This window comes from Mustela putorius, unplaced genomic scaffold, assembly GCF_011764305.1.
Source record: "Mustela putorius furo isolate JIRA1106 unplaced genomic scaffold, ASM1176430v1.1 tig00000695_pilon_pilon_pilon, whole genome shotgun sequence".
Classification (NCBI taxonomy): domain Eukaryota; kingdom Metazoa; phylum Chordata; class Mammalia; order Carnivora; family Mustelidae; genus Mustela; species Mustela putorius.
In genome coordinates, this window is record NW_025421447.1 from 5,374,756 (window position 1) to 5,392,474 (window position 17,719).

General features: G+C 58.3%; 1 protein-coding gene across 1 annotated transcript in view; it reads left to right on the forward strand.

The window, feature by feature from the left end:
- The window catches only part of PITPNM3 (PITPNM family member 3), a 58,498-nt gene that overhangs the window by 13,253 nt on the left and 27,526 nt on the right, over positions 1 to 17,719 (forward strand). The window contains exons 3-4 of the mRNA XM_045083172.1: positions 5,333 to 5,440; positions 13,533 to 13,580. Of these exons, the coding sequence (XP_044939107.1) occupies positions 5,333 to 5,440; positions 13,533 to 13,580 (156 nt within the window). The remainder of the gene's footprint in view (positions 1 to 5,332; positions 5,441 to 13,532; positions 13,581 to 17,719) is intronic.

Sequence of the window (17,719 nt, forward strand, 5' to 3'; positions counted from 1 at the left end):
GGAGGCCTCCTCCTGCCCCCGGAGCACCTGGTCCTCACCTGCTGGCTGGGCCCCACCCAGGAAGGGCACCCTATGTGGGGGGTCAGCTCACTCCTGGGACGGCTGGCTTTGAAATGCCTGGCAAAATGTCTGAAAGACAGACTGTGTGTTTGGGACACTCACTCAGGGCACCGGGACCTGTGGGGCACTCGGGACCTGTGGGGCACCGGGACCTGTGGGGCACTCGGGACCTGTGGGGCACCGGGACCTGTGGGGCACTCGGGACCTGTGGGGCACTCGGGACGTGATCTCAGCCTTGCCATTGATCGTCTCCTGGCCTCAGTTTCCCTGTGCCCTCCATAACTCCAGAAATGGGGAATGCCCGGTTCCAGTGCCTGGAGGGGCTGCCGGGGCCGCATCTCCATAGCAGCTAGCTTCAGTGTGACAACAAGCGTCGCTACTCTGATGCTTAGAACGTCTGTTTCAAATACTTGGCAGTTCATCGGGGCTGGGGTTCCTAGAGCACGGGGATGGCCTGCGGTGGGAGCACTGTGGTGTGGTTTGGTGGGCGGGTCAGGCCTGCTCACCTGCTTCCCCTCTGAGGGTCCCACCTTCCACCCTGCCCGCTGTGCCTCCCGCCACACCTGTTCTCCCTGTGACCTCCCCTCCCCCAGCCGTGGGTCCGCCCTGTCCCCCTCCTCTGCCCTTGGCTCCTGGGAGCCCCATTATCTGCTCCCCACTGCCTAGCACCCCAGCCCTTAGCCACAGGAGCCGCCCCACAGGCTGTGCAGACCCCCTTACTTCTGGGCTGCCCCCTACCCTCCTCCTGGTGCTCCGTGTCGTCCCCCATCAAGGCCTCTGGAGGGTCCCAGGCTCAAGTGAGCAGTCAGGGGTGAAGCTGTCCTCCGCTGCCTGAGCCGAGTCAGGCCCCACTGGCAGCTCTCAGCCTCGGGGCCAGGCCGTGGGGGTCCAGGACTCGAGGGTCCCCTCCCTGGCCCTGTTCTCCTGCTGTCCCCTCCTCTAGCAGGGCCCTGCATCCTCCAGCCGTCGGGAAGCTCCTGGGTGGGGTGCTTGTCCAAGCAGGCCCCTGCAACGTTACATCCTCCTCCTCAGTGTTCTGATGGGGAAGATGGGGAAGCTGAGGCCACATCAAGCTGGGGTGGCGGGGCTGGAACCCTGAAGCTCAGTGTGGGGGGGTCAGGTCCCTTTCTCTGACTTAGTACCGAGGTCGGACCTTCTTCCGTCCTCCAGCCTGTAGGCCTGAACAGGGTTTCCCTGGTGGGGCGGGAGCCCCTCACTCTGGTCGTGCAGGGGAGAGGGTTGGGCTCCGGGTGCAGGGCTCGGCTGTGGGTGAGGGGTGCGAGGCATTGGGAGCAGGAGAGTGGAGCAGGCGGGGCACCCAGCATCCCCTGGGCAGAAGGCCAGCGCCCTGGGCACTGTGGGCTGGGTGCTGCGGTCCAGATTCTCGACCCAGAAGAGGTTCCTCCCTCCTGTCAGTCACAGGAGATGTGGGGGCTGCAGACCAGTCTGGAGGGCTGGGGTACAGAGCGAGGGCAAAGCCGGGGGTGGCGGGAGAGGCCATGGCTCAACCTCATGTCAGAGCTGGGGGCCTGCTAGGTCTTTGAGTTCAACACTGCTACCCCAATCTCCAGGCTGGACCCTGAGGCCAGAGGACTGGGAAGCTTGCTCAGGGTCGCTCAAGGTCACTCAAGGAGTTGGGCAGAGCAGGGGCTAGAAACCGCCTACCCATCCCCTCTTTCCGTGTTTACTGAGTACCTGTGCATCGGGGAGCGGGCGCTGCCCTCGCGTAGGGCACACGGGGCGCATAGGCACTGTCCCAGCCCTTGCCGAGCCTGCTGATTGGTGGTGGTGGGCGGGAAGACCGCGGAGAGCAAGTGAGCCACACTGACAGCTGCCGAAAATAAAATAAGGGAGGAAACAACCAAGACCACGGTGTGAGGCTGCCACAAGCCCACGGGAACCAAAGCATGGTGCTGCCACGAGACCGCGGGGAACCACGGCACAGCTTTGTCTGGGCTTCCTGTGGGTGCACAGCCTCAGGCGGGATGGAAGGTAGTGGACAGTGCAAGCCACTTGGACAGAGATTGGGCCGGTGACTGGCCTGTGTCTGACCCCAGGCAAGTCTCTGGGGCCCATCATGTTGCACATGGCAGGGGTGGGGTCGTTTGTCTCAGGGACGAGTGGGACGCTATGCCATGGTGGGCAGGGGACCAAGGGGTCTCACAGAATCAAACCACAGGGGAACTCTTGACCCCTGTCCTCTCATTCAGGCTGAGAGAGGAGGAGTGGGTGCCACAGAGCTGCCCCGAGGTATCCGAGATGGGCTGTGTGGGGATCCCGTGATGGCTGTGGTGGGGGGCAGGCTGGACTGCGGTACATAGCGCCAGGGGAAGGTGTGCAGTCCTGAACCCAGAGGCCCCAGGGCAGGGCTCTCCTCGGTCCTGAGAGATCGGTGTCTGATGCAGGGGTGACAGGTGGTGTTAGGCCAGTGACCACGGAAGGGGACACGCCCTCAGCTCAGTGGGCTTGAGGTGGATCCTCCCTGTGCGGAACAAGGAGTCTCGCTGCTCTGAGATCCTGTGGCCCGGGGTGGGAGGACACAGAGGCCGTGAGTAAAAGGCAAGGACCCAGCTCGCTTCAGGGTCCGAGTCCGTCCAGGGTCTGGGCTGGGCAGGGACGGGAGCTCCATGGGGGAGAGGTCGGTGCAAAAACCTTCCCCCAGAGTCTCTTGGGGTGACGGTCAGCATGCGGGGCGCAGCCTCCAGCCAAAATGCAGAATCGGTAACCAGAGCACGCGTCTAGCCAGCGCTTCGTGGCCTCCGTGCGCCCTGCCGAGAGGCACTTACCGCAGCGAAGGGACATGGAGCGGACAGAGCGGCCATGGGCTCTGGGTGTGCGTGTGCGTGCGTGTGCGTGTCCTCTCTGGGAAGAGCCCACTGTTGCTAGAGTGAACCCCCCAGGCTGAGAGCTGAGAGCGGGCAGAGGGGAGACCCAGGGAGGGGAGAGTGTGGGCGAGGGCGGCTGGGGTCAGCGAGTGCGAGAAGCTGCGGAAGGTTCCTGAAAGAGTGGGGGTGGGTGGCTCCCCAGGACCGAACCAGGGTGTTGAGAGAGATCCAGTGGGAGAGGAAGAACAGTAAGAGCCCAGTGGGGATAGGGAGGTCCTGAGCCCAGAGAGCCGGGCAGCAGGAGCTCGAGCATGTGGCCAGAGCGAGGCCTGCCCTGGTGGTGTGGGACGGTGTGGCAGGGACTGCCGCAGCCTGAGAGGAGTGGGGGGCTGGGGGGTATGGGTGAGAATGGCCAACCACAAGCGCAGGGACGTGGCGCAAGTCTGTGAGGATGCTGCACTTCTTGGAAAGAGACCAAGGGGCTGTGGGCCAGGAGAGGAGGGGGCTCTGCTGAGCCCTGGGGGTCCCCGGGACGCTGACCACCTCAAACACACACACCCCATGGGGCTCTGTGCTGTCATCTTCATGGGCGGTTCTGTCCTGTGGTCGTCATGCCCATGGACACCTTGCCTTCCTGACCTCATCTAACCTCAGGGCAACCCCTGATGCCACGATGTGGTTTCATAGTGAGAAATACTGAGGTTCGTAAACACACGTTACCATTCAAGGTCCGAGAGCCCACAGATGGTGCACCCAAGGTTGAAGAGAGCCTGTCGAACCCCAGAGCTCAGCTTTTAAGCCCTTGGCGGTCCTGCTTCCCCAAGGGTTGTACTCCCTGACATCTTCTGACCACACGTGTGCCCCTGGAGCTTCGCAGGTGCAGGACATCCTCTCCTGTCCTCCGGACGGCTTGCTGGGAAGGGCTGTCAAACCAGAGCCCAGCAGAAGAGACACGAGGACAGGAACAGCTGGAGGACACGTGGGGCAGAGTGTGGACTGGAATCCGGCCGGGGTGTGCCCAGAATACAGCGCTGCATGCCAGCGTAGAGGTGTGCCAGCGGGGAGCAGGCCGCCTGTGGGGAGCGGTCAGGGTGTACGTGTGGCGCCTGGCTGGGGGGCTGGGCAGATGACTCAGGGTGTCCAGGCCAGGCTGTCGGGATCGGAGGGCTCTCAGAACGGTGCATCTGGGTTCAAATCCCGGTTCTGGCTGGTGGCCTCCGGCAAGGTCCTGAATTGCTCTGTGCGAAGCTTTCCTCGTCTATAAAATGGAAATGGTGCCGATCATTACCTTTCTTGATGTGTCATGAGGGCAGAGTAAGGGGATGTCGTGAAGTGCGTGTGACCATCTCCGTGCGGAGCCGGCACCCGGTGACATGGGTGAATCCCTCCAGGTGGACTCTGGAGGCAGGAGCAGGTGTCCTGGCTGCAGGTGGGGTCGGGGAGCGCCGGCGCGGTCAGGACCATGGACAGCTCCCCCGCGCTATCTGGCTCCTGTCTCCTGCTCCGGGTTGTCCTGACCCATTGGATTCTCCTCAGGGACCCGCTAACCCTGTGAGAAGGGGTGCGGCGCCCTTGGCAGGAAGGCTCGTCCCTTTCACAGCCGGGCTTGCGGACGCCTGTGGGATCGGTCTGGAGGACGTGCCCTGCTCTGGGATGGGGGGCTGCACCAGACGGGTGTGCAGCTAACATGGGGCCCGGGGACCGGCGCTCAGTGTGGTTGGGGAACGTGGCCCCACTGACTCCTTCGGTGTTGTCTCTGAGCCCTTCTGGGGAAGAGCGGGGATAGAGACGGGGTTGAGGGGGACGTCGGAGAGGACGGAGGCATTACTGGGTTCACAAGTGTGACATGAAAGCCAAGGGGTCATTACAGATCAAGGCCTGCTCGGATGTCTCCTGCCCTCCCAGGTACACCGGAGCTGGTCCTGCCCCCCTCAAACCCAAGTGCCGGCGGCAGCACCTCTCACGCGAGACTGTACTGTCTTTATCGACCAGCACCCCATGCCCTGAGACCTTTGCCCCATTGCCTCCTTGAACCCTCACGGCAGGTCTGTGTGTTGGGGGGACTTGCCGCACCCATTTTTCTGATGTAAAAACCGAGGCTCGGAGAAGCCAATAACCTACCCAAGGAAAAACTGAGCAAAGGGCATGGCTTTCCTCTTCCTTGCAAACACGTTTCCTTTCAGGAAATACCGCTCTTGGTGGCAGGGAGCGGAGACACAGATGGGGCTTTCAGCCTCCCTCATGACCGTCCCCTCGTCCCTTTCTTTGCCGCAGCCTGTGGGGGCCCCATAGGGTGCAGCAGCCATGCCTGCCCATGGCGGGAGCTTCCAGGAAGTGTCGTAGCTGTCCACGAGCGCAGACCCCTCTGGTAGCGGAAGTCTGCGTCCACAGGTAGGTCACCTGGACGCAGCCCGCGTGCTCACGCCCGCCTCTGCTTCTGCCCACAGAGGAGGTGGCCGAAGGGAAGAGTGCCCTCCTCATCGGGATGAGCCAGTGGAACTCCAATGACCTGGCGGAGCAGATGGAGACCATGGGGAAGCTGGACGAGCGTCCGGGTGAGCCTCTGCTTCTGGGGCCGGGGTGTGTGCACGCGCGTGCCGCAGGGGCCAGGGCGTGGGTGACAGCGACGAGAGCTCGGGTCTCTCTGGGCACCTCCCCAAATGCTGTGGCCTGTGGGAGCCCCCGTGGGCTCTCGTGCGGGGCTTTCTGTGCCGGGCGGCCGAGCTTCCCTTGTCCTTGGGATGACCTCCCCCGGGGGCATGCGTTCCTGAGGGCAGGGGCGGGGGCGATCTCCGATCTCCGGGGTCGGCAGAACAGGTGAAGCCAGGGAGGCGGGTGGAGAGCCTCTGGGAAGGACCCGGAAGGGGAGCAGGGCGGGCCGCACCTGCTGCGGGCCAAGTAGTTGAGGAAGGAGTGTGCGGCTGGGTTGGCCCACGGGGCTTTTCACGGAGGCGCCCATCAGCAGAGCAGCCCGTCCTCCTAGGCGTCCTGCCCATTTGGCCGTTTCACATCCCTGAGAGTTTGCTGAGCACCTACTGCATACAAGCACTTGGCAGACGGAACCCTGGGGCCCACCTGGGGCCACCGCTTGGGATGGTGATACAGGACAAGACAAGATGTAAGGGTTCAAGCTTGGGCAGAGGATCGCTGGGCACTGGGGAGAGAGGGGGCAGGGAAGGTTCCCGAGGACGGAGCTACGGAGCCAGGCTTCGAGGGGCGGGTGGAGCAGGTCGCTTAGTGGGAAGGCCGCGTCATCAGAGCCTGGGTTGGATGAAGGCCACTCAGGAAGCAGGGCCAGATCTAGAACCACCCGGGGTCAAGGGGGCTGGCCTCTGGGCGTGTTGCCCCCAGGCTAGTCCTTCCTGTCCCCCCTCCCCCGGCCCAGAGGGCACCTCTTCCTCATTTCCCGGCCCTGTCATTCCTCACACACACGGGCTGGGCCAGGCTGTCCCCTCTGGAGGTGTCCTGTGAGATGGTCCCGGCCCAGCCCGAGAGGACGGCCGTCTTGGTGGCAGCTGGCTCAGTGCTGGTGTCTTGCCTGGAGCCACTTCCCTCGAGCCCATCCCCTGTGCCCTGGGCTTGGGGCACTCACTGTGCCAAAGCTGTGCTGTGAGATGGACGCACAGGGACGGATGGGTGTTCATCCTACAGATGGCGAACCCCAGGCTTACAGACGATGTGTTTTGCCCGAGGTCCTGGGAGCTGGTGCGGCACCACGCTCAATCCCTCTCCCTTGTATCCTCATTGCCAGCTGGATGGAGGTGGGCTTTGGGGCCTCTGCAGAGTAGTCAGGTCTTAAAGAAACGGCCTGGGCTACTGGGCCGTTCCCAGGAAGGGCAGGCTCCAGTTTGGTCCCCAGGGCCTGTCCAGAGGCAATGCTCCAGTTGTCACAGCCATGCGTTTGCAGAAGGACCCTTGGCCTGCCCTTGCCTTCACCACGAAGCCTGGAGGGGCCCAGAAGGGGTCCCAGGTTCCAGCTGCTTCCCGGGACAGTGCTCAGTCATTATAAGACAAGCCCAGCCTTGCACTCACGGCCCATCTGGCCATCCCCTCCCCCTTGACTCCGCCTGTGCAAGCTGGGAGGGGCAGGACCAGCAGCCAGGGCTGGGGGTGCTGGGAGGGCAAGGGAGGGAGAGCCTCAGGCGCTCTCCGTGGTCTGGGCATGAACTTGGCTCTGCAGGCAGGCAAACTCTGGGTACCTTTGGCACCTCCCTTTCTTTGTGGGCAGAGCAGGGCTAGTGCCGGTGTTGGGGGAGCTTAAGTGAGTCAGGACTTGCCAAGTGCGTTCTATACCAGGTCATCCGCTTCAGGGACCAGTACATTCCGGCAAGTACCTGACGGGCTGCACTGGGTCAGAACCACGATGCTGATACTATTTCCTCCCCGTGGGTGGGGGGAACAGGGCGGGCAGGGAAGGGTGAGGAGGGGAAACCACTGTGTCTGCAGCCCCTGGGGACTCAGGGTGTGACTCGTTCACAGAGCAGAACACACGCATTCATCTCATTGGCCGCCCATCCATCCGCCACGACACAGGCCGCTCCTGTGCTCAGTGAGGGTACAGCCCCCTGGAGCCAAGGAGGAGCGGGGGTCCCGGCGACAGTCACCCGTGCAGGAGGGCACTGAGCGCGGGGCCTTGGGAGGGAGGCCCGGGCATGACTCTGGGCAGCAGAAGCCCCCGACGCGTCAGGAGAAGTCTGCTCCGGAGACTGGCCTGGGTGGTTGCCGCCGCCCTCCATGGTGACCCCATGTCCATCTCCAGCTGCGACTTCTTCTCTGGGCTACAGACTCAGCTGTGGGCTAGCTGCCTGCGTGTTAGCTCTGCCTGGATGCCTGAGGCCGTTTCACGTTCCCCGTGTTCCTGACGGCCTGTGAGGTGTGACATAACCACGTACACACGTGCACATACATGTACAACATATGATGCACAACACGTACAGTGTATACTAGGTACGTATGTGCAGTAATGGGACATGACAGGCACTTTGTACACACAAAACACGCAACACGGAGTACAATGTATCGGGTATCTATTCGGCACTTGTTTAAGTTACTATATGGCACGTTGTATATGTTACTTTGTATACATCTGTGCATATTGATGTACACACACGCACACACGCGTGTTTCCTTTTTATTATTTTTCAGGGGTTTCTTTCTCTGTTTCCCCTTCCACACTTACCTTAGAGACATTCCAGACCTGGGTCTCCCCTTGCCCTTCCTGTTCCTATTTCTTGGTCCTTGCTGGGCTCTGGAAATGTTCCTCGCTCCAACCCCATCGGTAGCTCCCCAGTTCTGTCTTCTCTAGCCATCGCCCTTCCTCTGCTCAGCTCTTCTAGGGTATTTTTGTTTTGGGTTTTTTTTTTCTTTTTGCTTTTTCTTTCTTTCTTTCTTTCTTTCTTTTTAAACAATCATCTTTTCATTTTCGTGCACTGTGGTTTTTTTCCGTAACAATCTGGTATTTATCTGTGGGTGCCACAGACTCATTCTGTGCTCTGCAAGGTCTCTTTCTTCCTGTTCTTTGACATGTCAGAGTCCCCTGGTGGGTTAGAAGTGGATGGAAATAGACCACATGCACTTCAGTGTGGGCTAATTAACCAAAGATCCCTCAGCGAGATTATGACATGGAACGGGAGCGAGCTTGAGTCCAGTGATCTCAGGAAGCACAGTGCTGCCATTAACATTGTCCAAGGAAGGTAGGTCCTGCCGAGTTCTTTTACAAACTGAGACACAATTCGCATACCATATAACCCACCCTCATAAAGTGTACAATTCAGTGCTTTCTGTACAGTTTGTACGTTCATGACCCTGAGTAGCCACCACTACCTAGTTCCTGAACATCTCATCGGCCCAAGAAGAAATTCCATACCTACCAGCAGCCACTCCCCATTTTTCTCTCCTCAAAACCCTGGGATTTTGTATGCATAGACTCCAACAGTATGTGGCCTTTTGAATTTGCTGTCTGCCTTGACATCGTGATTCTGAGACTCAGCCCTGCTGTGGCATGAACCAGAACATCATTCCATTTTATGGCTGAATGATAGTCCCACATATGGTTCATCCATTCATCAACTGGTGGACATTTGGGTGGTTTCCTTTTTTTTTACTGTTATAAGTAATTCTACTGTAAGTATTCAAGTACGGGTTTTTGTGGGGACACTCCCAGGACTGGGAGTGCTAGGCTGCCCCATGTTCCCTTCCTACCAGTGTTGTACCAGAGTTCAGACAATCCACATTCTTTTCAGCACTTCTCTTTGTTGTTCGATTATAGCTTCACCAGTGGGTACGACATGGCATATGATTATGGATTGGGTTTGCATTTCCCTAATGATCGATGATGATAAACATATGTTTATGTGCTTTTTGGTTATTGTTTATCTTCTTTGAAGAAAGTCTGTTCAAATCCTTTGCCCATTTAAAATCAGATTGTTTTTCTCTTGTTGAGTTATAAGTGTTCTTTATATATTGTGGATACTAGACCCTTATCAGTTATATGATTTACAGATACTTTCTTCCATGCTGTGGCTGTCTTTTCACTTTCTTGATAATACCCTTCAGAGTGCAAATTTTTAACAGTCAGATGAAACCCATTTTATGTACTTTCACTTTTATTATTTCTGTGTTCAAGGCCATATCTAAGAAACCATCAACTAATACAAAGTCATGAAGATTTACCCTTAAGAGTCTTATAGTTTTAGCTCTTCCATTTAGGTCTGATTCACTTTGAGTTCATTTTTATATAGAGTGTGAGGTAGGGGTTCAACTTCATTGTTTTGCTGGTGGGTTACCAGTGGTACTGGAACCATTTATTGGAAAGACAATTATTGAATTGTCTTGGCATCCTTGTCAAAAGTCAGTTGATGAGAAACATAGGGATTTACATTTGGGCTCTCAATTCTATTCCAATGATATGTGTGTATCCTTAGGCCTGCACCACATCATCTTGATAACTGTGCCCTTGTAGTTAGTTTGAAATCAGGATCCATGTGGTTTGCTCTGTTTGCAAGTTTTTTTTTTTTTTTTTTTTTTTTTTTTTTTTTTTTTTTTTTTTTTGCTATTCTGTATTCCTTGTATTTCCTTGTGAATTTTAGAATTGGATTCTCAATTTCTGCAAAAAACCCAGCTGGGATTTTAATAGGGGTTGTGCTGAATCTGTAGATCGATTTGGGGTGTATCACCATTTCAACAATTTCAGTCTTCCAATCCATGAACATGGGATGTCTTTCTGTTCATTTAGGTCTTCTTTAATTTCTTTCAGTGACATTTTGTAATTTTCAGGGTACAAGTTTTACACTTGTTTTGCTAAATTTACTCCAAAGTATTCTATTCTTTTTGGTGCTATTGTAACTGGATTATTTTCTTCATTTCATTCATGGATTATTTGCAAGTATATAGAAATGCAATTGATTTTTGTATATAATCTTGTATCCTATCCTGCAACTTTGCTGAAATCATTTATTAGGTTTATTTTGGGGTAAGGATTCCTTAGGATGTTCTATACGCAAGATCATGTCATCTCCAAACAGGTAGTTTTACTTCTTCCTTTCCAGCCTGGATGCATTTTATTTCCCTTTCTTGCCTGAATTCTCTGGCTAAATTCCCCAGTGTAATACTGAATAGCAATGGTGGGAGCTGGCATCTTGTCTTGTTCCCGATCATCGGTGGAGTTTTCAGTCTTCTGCTGTTAAATATAATGTTAGCTGGGCTTTTCCTGTAGTTGTCATTTGCTTGGTCGAGGCAGTTCCCTTCTATTCTGGGTTATATCAGGGATTTTTCTCATGAAAGGGTGTTGTGTTTTGCCAAGTGCTCCTTCTGCCTCTATTGAGATGATCCTGTGGGTTTCGTCCTGCTTTCTGTTGCTGTGACTGACTTTCATGTAGGGAACAGCCTGTGTCCCTGAGCCCTGTTTCTCACTTGGTCCTTGCCGTGTTTCTATCTTTTATGTTCAGAGACTGCATATGTCTTTCTGAATAATTTATACTAACAGTCTGTGAGCTCTCACTTAAGGGGCTGCTTACAGTCTTGTTTTAGGGACAAACTGAATGTCATCAGGCAACATTCTTATTGTCAGGAGGGAGGCAGGCACTGCCCAGTTGTCCCAACCACCTTCTCTGTCTTCCCTTTCCCAGAGAGCTGTTTTATTTACCCCATGATTCCTCCCAAACTCTGGCTTATGTCCTGTGTCTAATAATATGGTTCTCAAAGAGTGTTCCCTGGACCCGTAGCATCAGCATCACTTGGACACCTGTCAGAGATGTGAATTTTGGAGCTCCCTTCCAGACTCACTGAATCTGTGTTTTAAGTGCCCTTTAGGTCCTGGTGGTGATGGCTCGACTCTGAGGTCCAGCTGACTGGCTAAGGGGTCTGCAGATCCATTTTCCTGGGCTCACCTCCCTCTGTCACTGAGTTTGGCATCTTGCTTCCATGCTTTAGGTCTTCCTGTGATACTGGGTGACACTGTGTACCCGACTCCGTAGTCGGACCCCCCCCCCAGCCTGTCACTGGCTGCCGGGATGTGTCTGTTTATTGCAAACAGCTGTGCTCTGATTATTCGGGGAGGGTAGCACATGCTGCTGGATGACATGAGCTTCTGGTTTATTCTTCTTGGTATTTTTAGCTTCCCAGGGTGTCCTGTTCTCAGACACTCAGCCCTTCCCACACCTGAGAGCAGATGCCTCTGCTCGGTCAATACAGGCAGGTGTTGGGAGGAGGCCCACGTGGTTGGAAAAGCTTCTTTTGCTCCTGGGTTTTCCATCGAGGAGACTGCTTTCCCCCGAGCTGCCCCTCCTTTGGCCACAGCCTTCCTTCCTCTGCAGGATGCAAATTATGGCTTCCCCTCTCCTCACTGGCAGTATGGCTGTGTGACCTTGGCGGTCCTACAAAGCTCCACGCTGAGGGTCTCTCACTTGATTTTATGCTCTGCTGTTGCCATCTTCAAACTCTTAGTACTTCTGAACATGGTCCCCACCTTTTCTTTGTGCACAGGCTCTGCACATGCCATTGCCAGCCCTGCCTCCCCTGACCTGTTCCCTCTGCTCTCCACCTCCCAGGGGTGCCATACAGTGTCCTCTCTGCCAAGGACACCCCCTTCTTATTTTATAGTACCACTAAAGACCAATTCCTAGGAAAATATTTGGTGTCATTTTGGGGCGGGAGAAAAAGCTGGGTCCTGTTGTGAGTTTACCATCTGCATTCAGCTCTACTGTGCTGTAAACCCAGGACTTCCTCCTGCAGGGAGACCGGCACGGGGATTTCCATTATCTGAGGAGTGAAGGGTAAATGCCTCAGCCATGCATGGAGGTCCTCCTTCCCACAATTGTCGTCGTCTGGGGAACGTGAGCTCACCATTGCCGTAGGAATCAGACAGCCGTGGACAGCTTGACCAGGGAGCCACACTCTTACGTGTGTAGGAAAGGAGTGAGGCCTGAGACGGCGAGACCGACTCAGAGACAGCATCCCGCGGTGGAGGGCATCGGGGTTGGAGAGGGCGCAGCAGGTGCCCAGGGGCTGCTTTCCAGAGAGGCTGGCTTGCCAGGCTCAGACCGCGAGGAAGGGGAGCCACTGTGGGCCCATGAGCCGTGAGCGGTCTGGGCAGAGCGTGTGTCCTGGTGTGAGTCTAGTGTCGGGAGGCAGAGAGCTCAGGGGACGACGGCAGTGTGCCCCATGGGGCGTGCAGGTGGGGGCCCACCCCTCCCTGCCTGTGGACCGGGGCTTCCCCTCCTGAGGGCGTATGATTTGAAGGAAGTCATTGAAAATGCACAGAGAGCTTCAACCCTTGCGATGTTGGTTGTGGCCATGAGTACGACGGTGGGGTATGCATCTTCCCTCCAGCACAGTCCTTCTCAAGTCGGCCGTGGGCTGTCCCCTCCGCAGAACACTCTTCACGGGGCTTTGGGGGGGATGTTTGTGGGTGTCCTTACTTGGCTGGGGATCGTTTATGTGTGAACGAAAGTGTATCTTGTGCGTGGCTGTCGTCTGCGATGCGTTCCAGAGCCCACTGGCCGCGAGGGGTTCATCTGACTTCCAGGACTGCGGAGAGCGGCTTTTCTGGGGTCGGGGGGTGAGTTCTGTCGTCCACGGAACTCAGTGGAGTCCGCCCGTAGGGGCATGTGCGGCTGAGAAGCAGCGTGCCAGGCACGGGGACAGCAGTGGACAGCACAGATGCCCCTTCCACTGTGGGGCCCAAGTCTCAGAGGCAGACCCCACAGGACTCGGGCCCCAACTGTGTGAGGATGGGGGTGGGGAGGGCTGGTCGTCCCTCTGGCTGGGGGCAAAGGGGGTGCCTTGGCTGAGGCAGGACTTGGGGAGGGGGCGGTCCCAGGATGGCCACTGTGGTGGCCCAGGGCATCCAGAGCTAATGCAGGGGGGAGGCAGGAGCGGACGTGGGTGCGGAGCTAGGAGAGGGCCCGTGGCAGTCTGCACACTGCCAACTGTCCTCAGAGAGGGCAGTGTCCTGTGAGCAGCTGCCCTGGGACAGTGGGAGGAGAAGCCAGGCCTCCCGTTCCCCGGCTCTGTGGACTGTGGTGCACGAAGGGGAGAGACCTCTGCCCACCCCAGCTCTGGGAGGGGGTGGGCAGGAGCCCCATGTGGCCTCCCAATGCCCAGCACCGTGCTAGGGAGTCTGCTCACTTGTCTTCTCTTTCCCCGCAGGAGACGCGAGTGCCCCGTGCACTTCCAGCACCCTTCAGGAGAAGCAGCGTGAGTTAAGCCCGACCCCCCCGGAGGCTTGTCTCCCGCCTGGGTGGGTCCAGCCTCTTTGGGCCTGGGGCCCCTCCCTGCCCCGTGGACCAAGCCTGGAGTCCCAAGTTCCCATGTGTGGGCAGCGCGGGGGCTCGTGGGCCAGGAGGCTGAGCCCGGCGTGGCAGATGGGACAGTGCAAACCCTTGTGTGCCATTTGCCTGTGGTCAGAGAGGACAGGAATGGGGTGCAAAGCCTTGGAGCCTCAGAGATGAGGTCCTTCGGGTGACACAGACGCGGACATGCCGTCTGCCTCCCCCACCCCCTAGAGGCTGTGAGTGCAGAGCCCGCCCCTAGTTGTCCTGGACCTGCACATCTGTCCGGTGGGGCTTCTCCAGGTTTCCTGCAGGGCCTGCCCCAGGGATGCATGGCAGAGTGTCTGCAGTCAACCCTGTGACCTGAGGACGTCTTCTTGAGCCGTGTCTGCTGCTGGCGGGGTTGGGTTTCTCAAGAGGCTGGGGTCAGGGAGGGTCAAGATGCCAGTTGGGTCTCCAAACCCCCTTCTTCTCTCTCCTGCTGTTTGGGTCTGTGGTTGTTTCTCCGAGGGTTAAGCCCACGCTGTGCCCTCTCCTGCCCCCCGGGCTGGTCCATTCCTCAGGGGCAGGAAGGTGTCTGCATTCCCATGGCTCAGGACCGGCATGGAAGGGGTTTTTTGCACCTGGGGCAGCTGTGGACAAGGCTGTCAGGGGCCGGGGAGGGGCTGGACTCCTCTGCCAGGGGCACCCCAAAGCCTCAGGCCGAGTGCACGGGGCTCAGCATGAGTGGGGCGGCACCAGGACGAGCTCCCAGAGTTCAGCCTGCAGAGGAGGCTGAGTGAAGACCCAGGGGACCAGGACCTTCATGTTTCCCAAGAGGAAGGGCCACAAGGAAGTGCTCAGTTCTGTCCCAGGACAGACAGAGTGTGGGGGCTCACGACCCTGGGGTTGGACAGAGCGATGGGGTGCATGGCCCTGGACCGAGTGCAGGGGTGCATGGCCCCGGGGGTGGACAGAGTGCAGGGGCACTCAGCCAAGAGCCCAGGTATGTTTTCCACTGGAAAGGAGGCAATACTTAGGAGCAGCCACTGAGAAACTGGGGGTGTCTGCGTCTATCCTGGGGGCATTTGGGGCAGGAGAGGTTGGCTTGTGCATGAAGAAGGGGTTTGGACCATGAGAGCAGGTGTTTGCCGGTGGAAGGTTCGTTTGTCTCTGGGAATTAGCCAGCCCTGCACGGGGCGTCTCCCCCGGCCAGTCTGGCCCCCCAAGATGTCAGACCTCCCATCGCTCTGGGAGGCAGGGTGTGGCTACGTCCCCCAGCGAGGGAGACACGACCTGCCTCAGAGGGAGAGCCGTGGGGCTGACCCCCCCGTCCGCTACTTCTGGACTGGGCCGGAAAAACATGCGTTTACGTGAAGGCGAAGTCCCTTGTGTTCGGTTTTCAAACCGAGGGGGTAGGTTTCCGTCTGCGTTCTGTGCTGAAGACTGTCCCGCGGGTCTGCACCTTCAGGATCTTCTCCGGGGACGTGCGGCAACGTGGTTGTGGGGCCGGGGCCGGTCCAGCGCCAGCCCTGGGTCGGCGAGAACCGCAGCCTGGAGCGCCTGCGGGGAAGGCGGCCGTGGCGGTGCCACGTCCCCTGCTGGGCCGTGCTGTCCACGGAGCTGGGCGCATTGCGGCTTTAGGAGATGACGGTGGTCGTCCGTGCTGCTCTGCCCGCTCCAATCCTGAGTCCCTGACGCGGGTGCTGTGCTTTGCCGTCTGGGGCCTTCCTCCCCGCGCGGGGTCTGCTCCAGTATTTCCCGTCACTGTTTGCACCCTCACCAGAAGCAAGCAGCAGGCCGTGTCCTGACTGAGCTCGGCTCCGTGGGCTCGTCACCTGTGGAGCCTGTGTGGCCTGAAAGGGACAAAGAAGGTGGGGGGGTCAGCACCGCCCCACGTGTGGGCCCGACCTCATGTCCCCTGCTGGGGCCCGGGAGCCAGAGGAGCAGCTCAGATGCCTGGACCACCACCAAGGGTCCCCTCCAGTGTCTCTACAGCCGCCCCCCATCTCCGGCCCACCATGTCCGGAGACCCTACCTGCAGCTATCCCCCAGCCCCACCGTGCCCGGAGCCCCCTGCCCGCAGCCCCCCGCCCTGCCATGCCTGGAGCCCCCTGCCCGCAGCTCCACTGGTAACTGGTGTCTTTTCCTGGCTGGTGTGGGCAGCGTGCTGAGCACAGCTGCAGACGGGCTATATTTAGCTGCTTTAATGAGCTCGGGGTGGCAGACGGCGGCCTGAGGAGTTTTCCTCTTGTGTGTGTGCCGCACGGTACTCGTGTGTATATTGGCGTGCGTGTGAGTGTGCCTGTGCATTCCTCCACATGAGGACACGCGTGTGTCTGCACACATCTGTGCTTTGCTGGGACGTCCTCAGCTTCCGACGCTGACGGGGCTCCAAAGCGGGAACAAAATATTTGTCCACTCACTTGTTAGAAAAACATTTCCTGAGCACCTCCTCGGTGCCAGCGCCCGGACGGTCTGCGTGGGGGAAACGGAGCGTAAACAAACCCTGTCCGGGCCTTGAAGGCCCTCCCGGCCAGGGAGGGAGGAGATGCCGGGTCAAGTAACCAGAAAACCTGAAGTACGGGGACTAGTTTCCGAAGAGAGAGCCCGGTGCTTCCGGGAGGAGGACGGCAAGGACGGACACCCCCGGGCGCGGGACCATGGAGGCTTCGGGAGGAAATATTTGGACACAGCCGTGTGAAGAAGACACAGGGCTTGGGGAGCAGAATGTGCAAAGCCCCTGTGATGAGAGGAAGAAGGTTTGAAAACCATTGTATGGCCCAGGGCTTGAGCTCAGAGGGGAGATTGTGCAGAGGGGAGGCTGGTGTGGGACTGTGGCACTGGGATTTTATGGGGCCCGTGACTTGGTCAGGGCTCCCGTGGAGGACGGCTGGGTGGGCGCGGAGCTGAAGCGTGTAGTCCGCGAAAGGACTACATTCTCAGGTTCAGAGAAACCCGGGGGCATGGAACCAGGCAGGTGCCCACGTGTGGGAACCCCAGCCCGATGGTCCCATCTGTTCCTCTGTGCAGCCCCTAGCCAGTGGTCCGGGGCCCCAGTGCTCCCCCAACCTGAGCACACCCTGCATTTGTCTCAGCGGGGGGTGAGAATCTCTCTTCAGTCAGAGAGAATCTGTTTCCTCAAATCCTTTTCTCCTGGGAACAAAAGAGCTTCTAGAAACAAAACCCAGGAAGCCTGCCGCAGTCCTCCCCGGAGGCCGGGAAACCCAAGCAGGGAGAACATAGAAACCAGCATCTCCCAGAAGAAGTCTGCCTGCTCCACGGGGTTGAGAGAATTCCCACTTTTAATCTGACATCTGAATGGGCAGTGCCGGCTGAGGGTCTGAACTCTGGAAGGATGCAGGTGAGGCGCGCTGCTCGCCGTGGCGGCGACTGGCCACGTTCCCTGCACACGATCGTCTCCATGAATGCTCACAGATGGGAGCCTGCCGCGCACTCGTCCTGCCCCTGCTCCTCGCGGGCGAGCACGTAGCGGGATTATCTTCGCCCCCCCATGCGTTTGGGGGTGTGCTGGCCGTGGGAAGGGGTCCTGTCTCCCTGTGGCGTCGCCCGTCTCACCGGCTCCTGCCGCGCTTGGCACACGTTGCTGTCTTTGTAGCATGACCCCGTGGCCATGGCCAGCATCCTGCGTGTGCCTTTCTGTGCGAGGCTCGGTCCCAGGGCGGAGAGGGGGACACTCAGTGTCTCCAGGGACGTGGCCAACCTGCCCTTCGCAGACACCAGCCGTGGATGGGGAGGGGCTGCCTCCCCACACCCTGGGCCGAGCAGCAGTGCTGATCTGGGAGTGGGGGAGGAGGCCTTCTGGAGTGATCTCCGTGGTGATCCCTCCAGTGGGTGCCTGCACACAGGAGCTGTGGCCTGTCCTTTCTCTGGAAGCAGCAGGGGTTAGTGTGCGGGCATGCGTGGGTGGGCACGCTGCTGTTTCCCTGCGTCTCTGTGCCTGCTCCCCAGTAGGGCCCGGCAGGCTCAGTGGCGGTTGCTCCCCCTTCCCTCCCCCAGGCTCAATCCATGGGGCGGCAGTCAGGCCTCCGTGTGGGCCAGCGCCTCTGGGAGGGCTGACCAGCC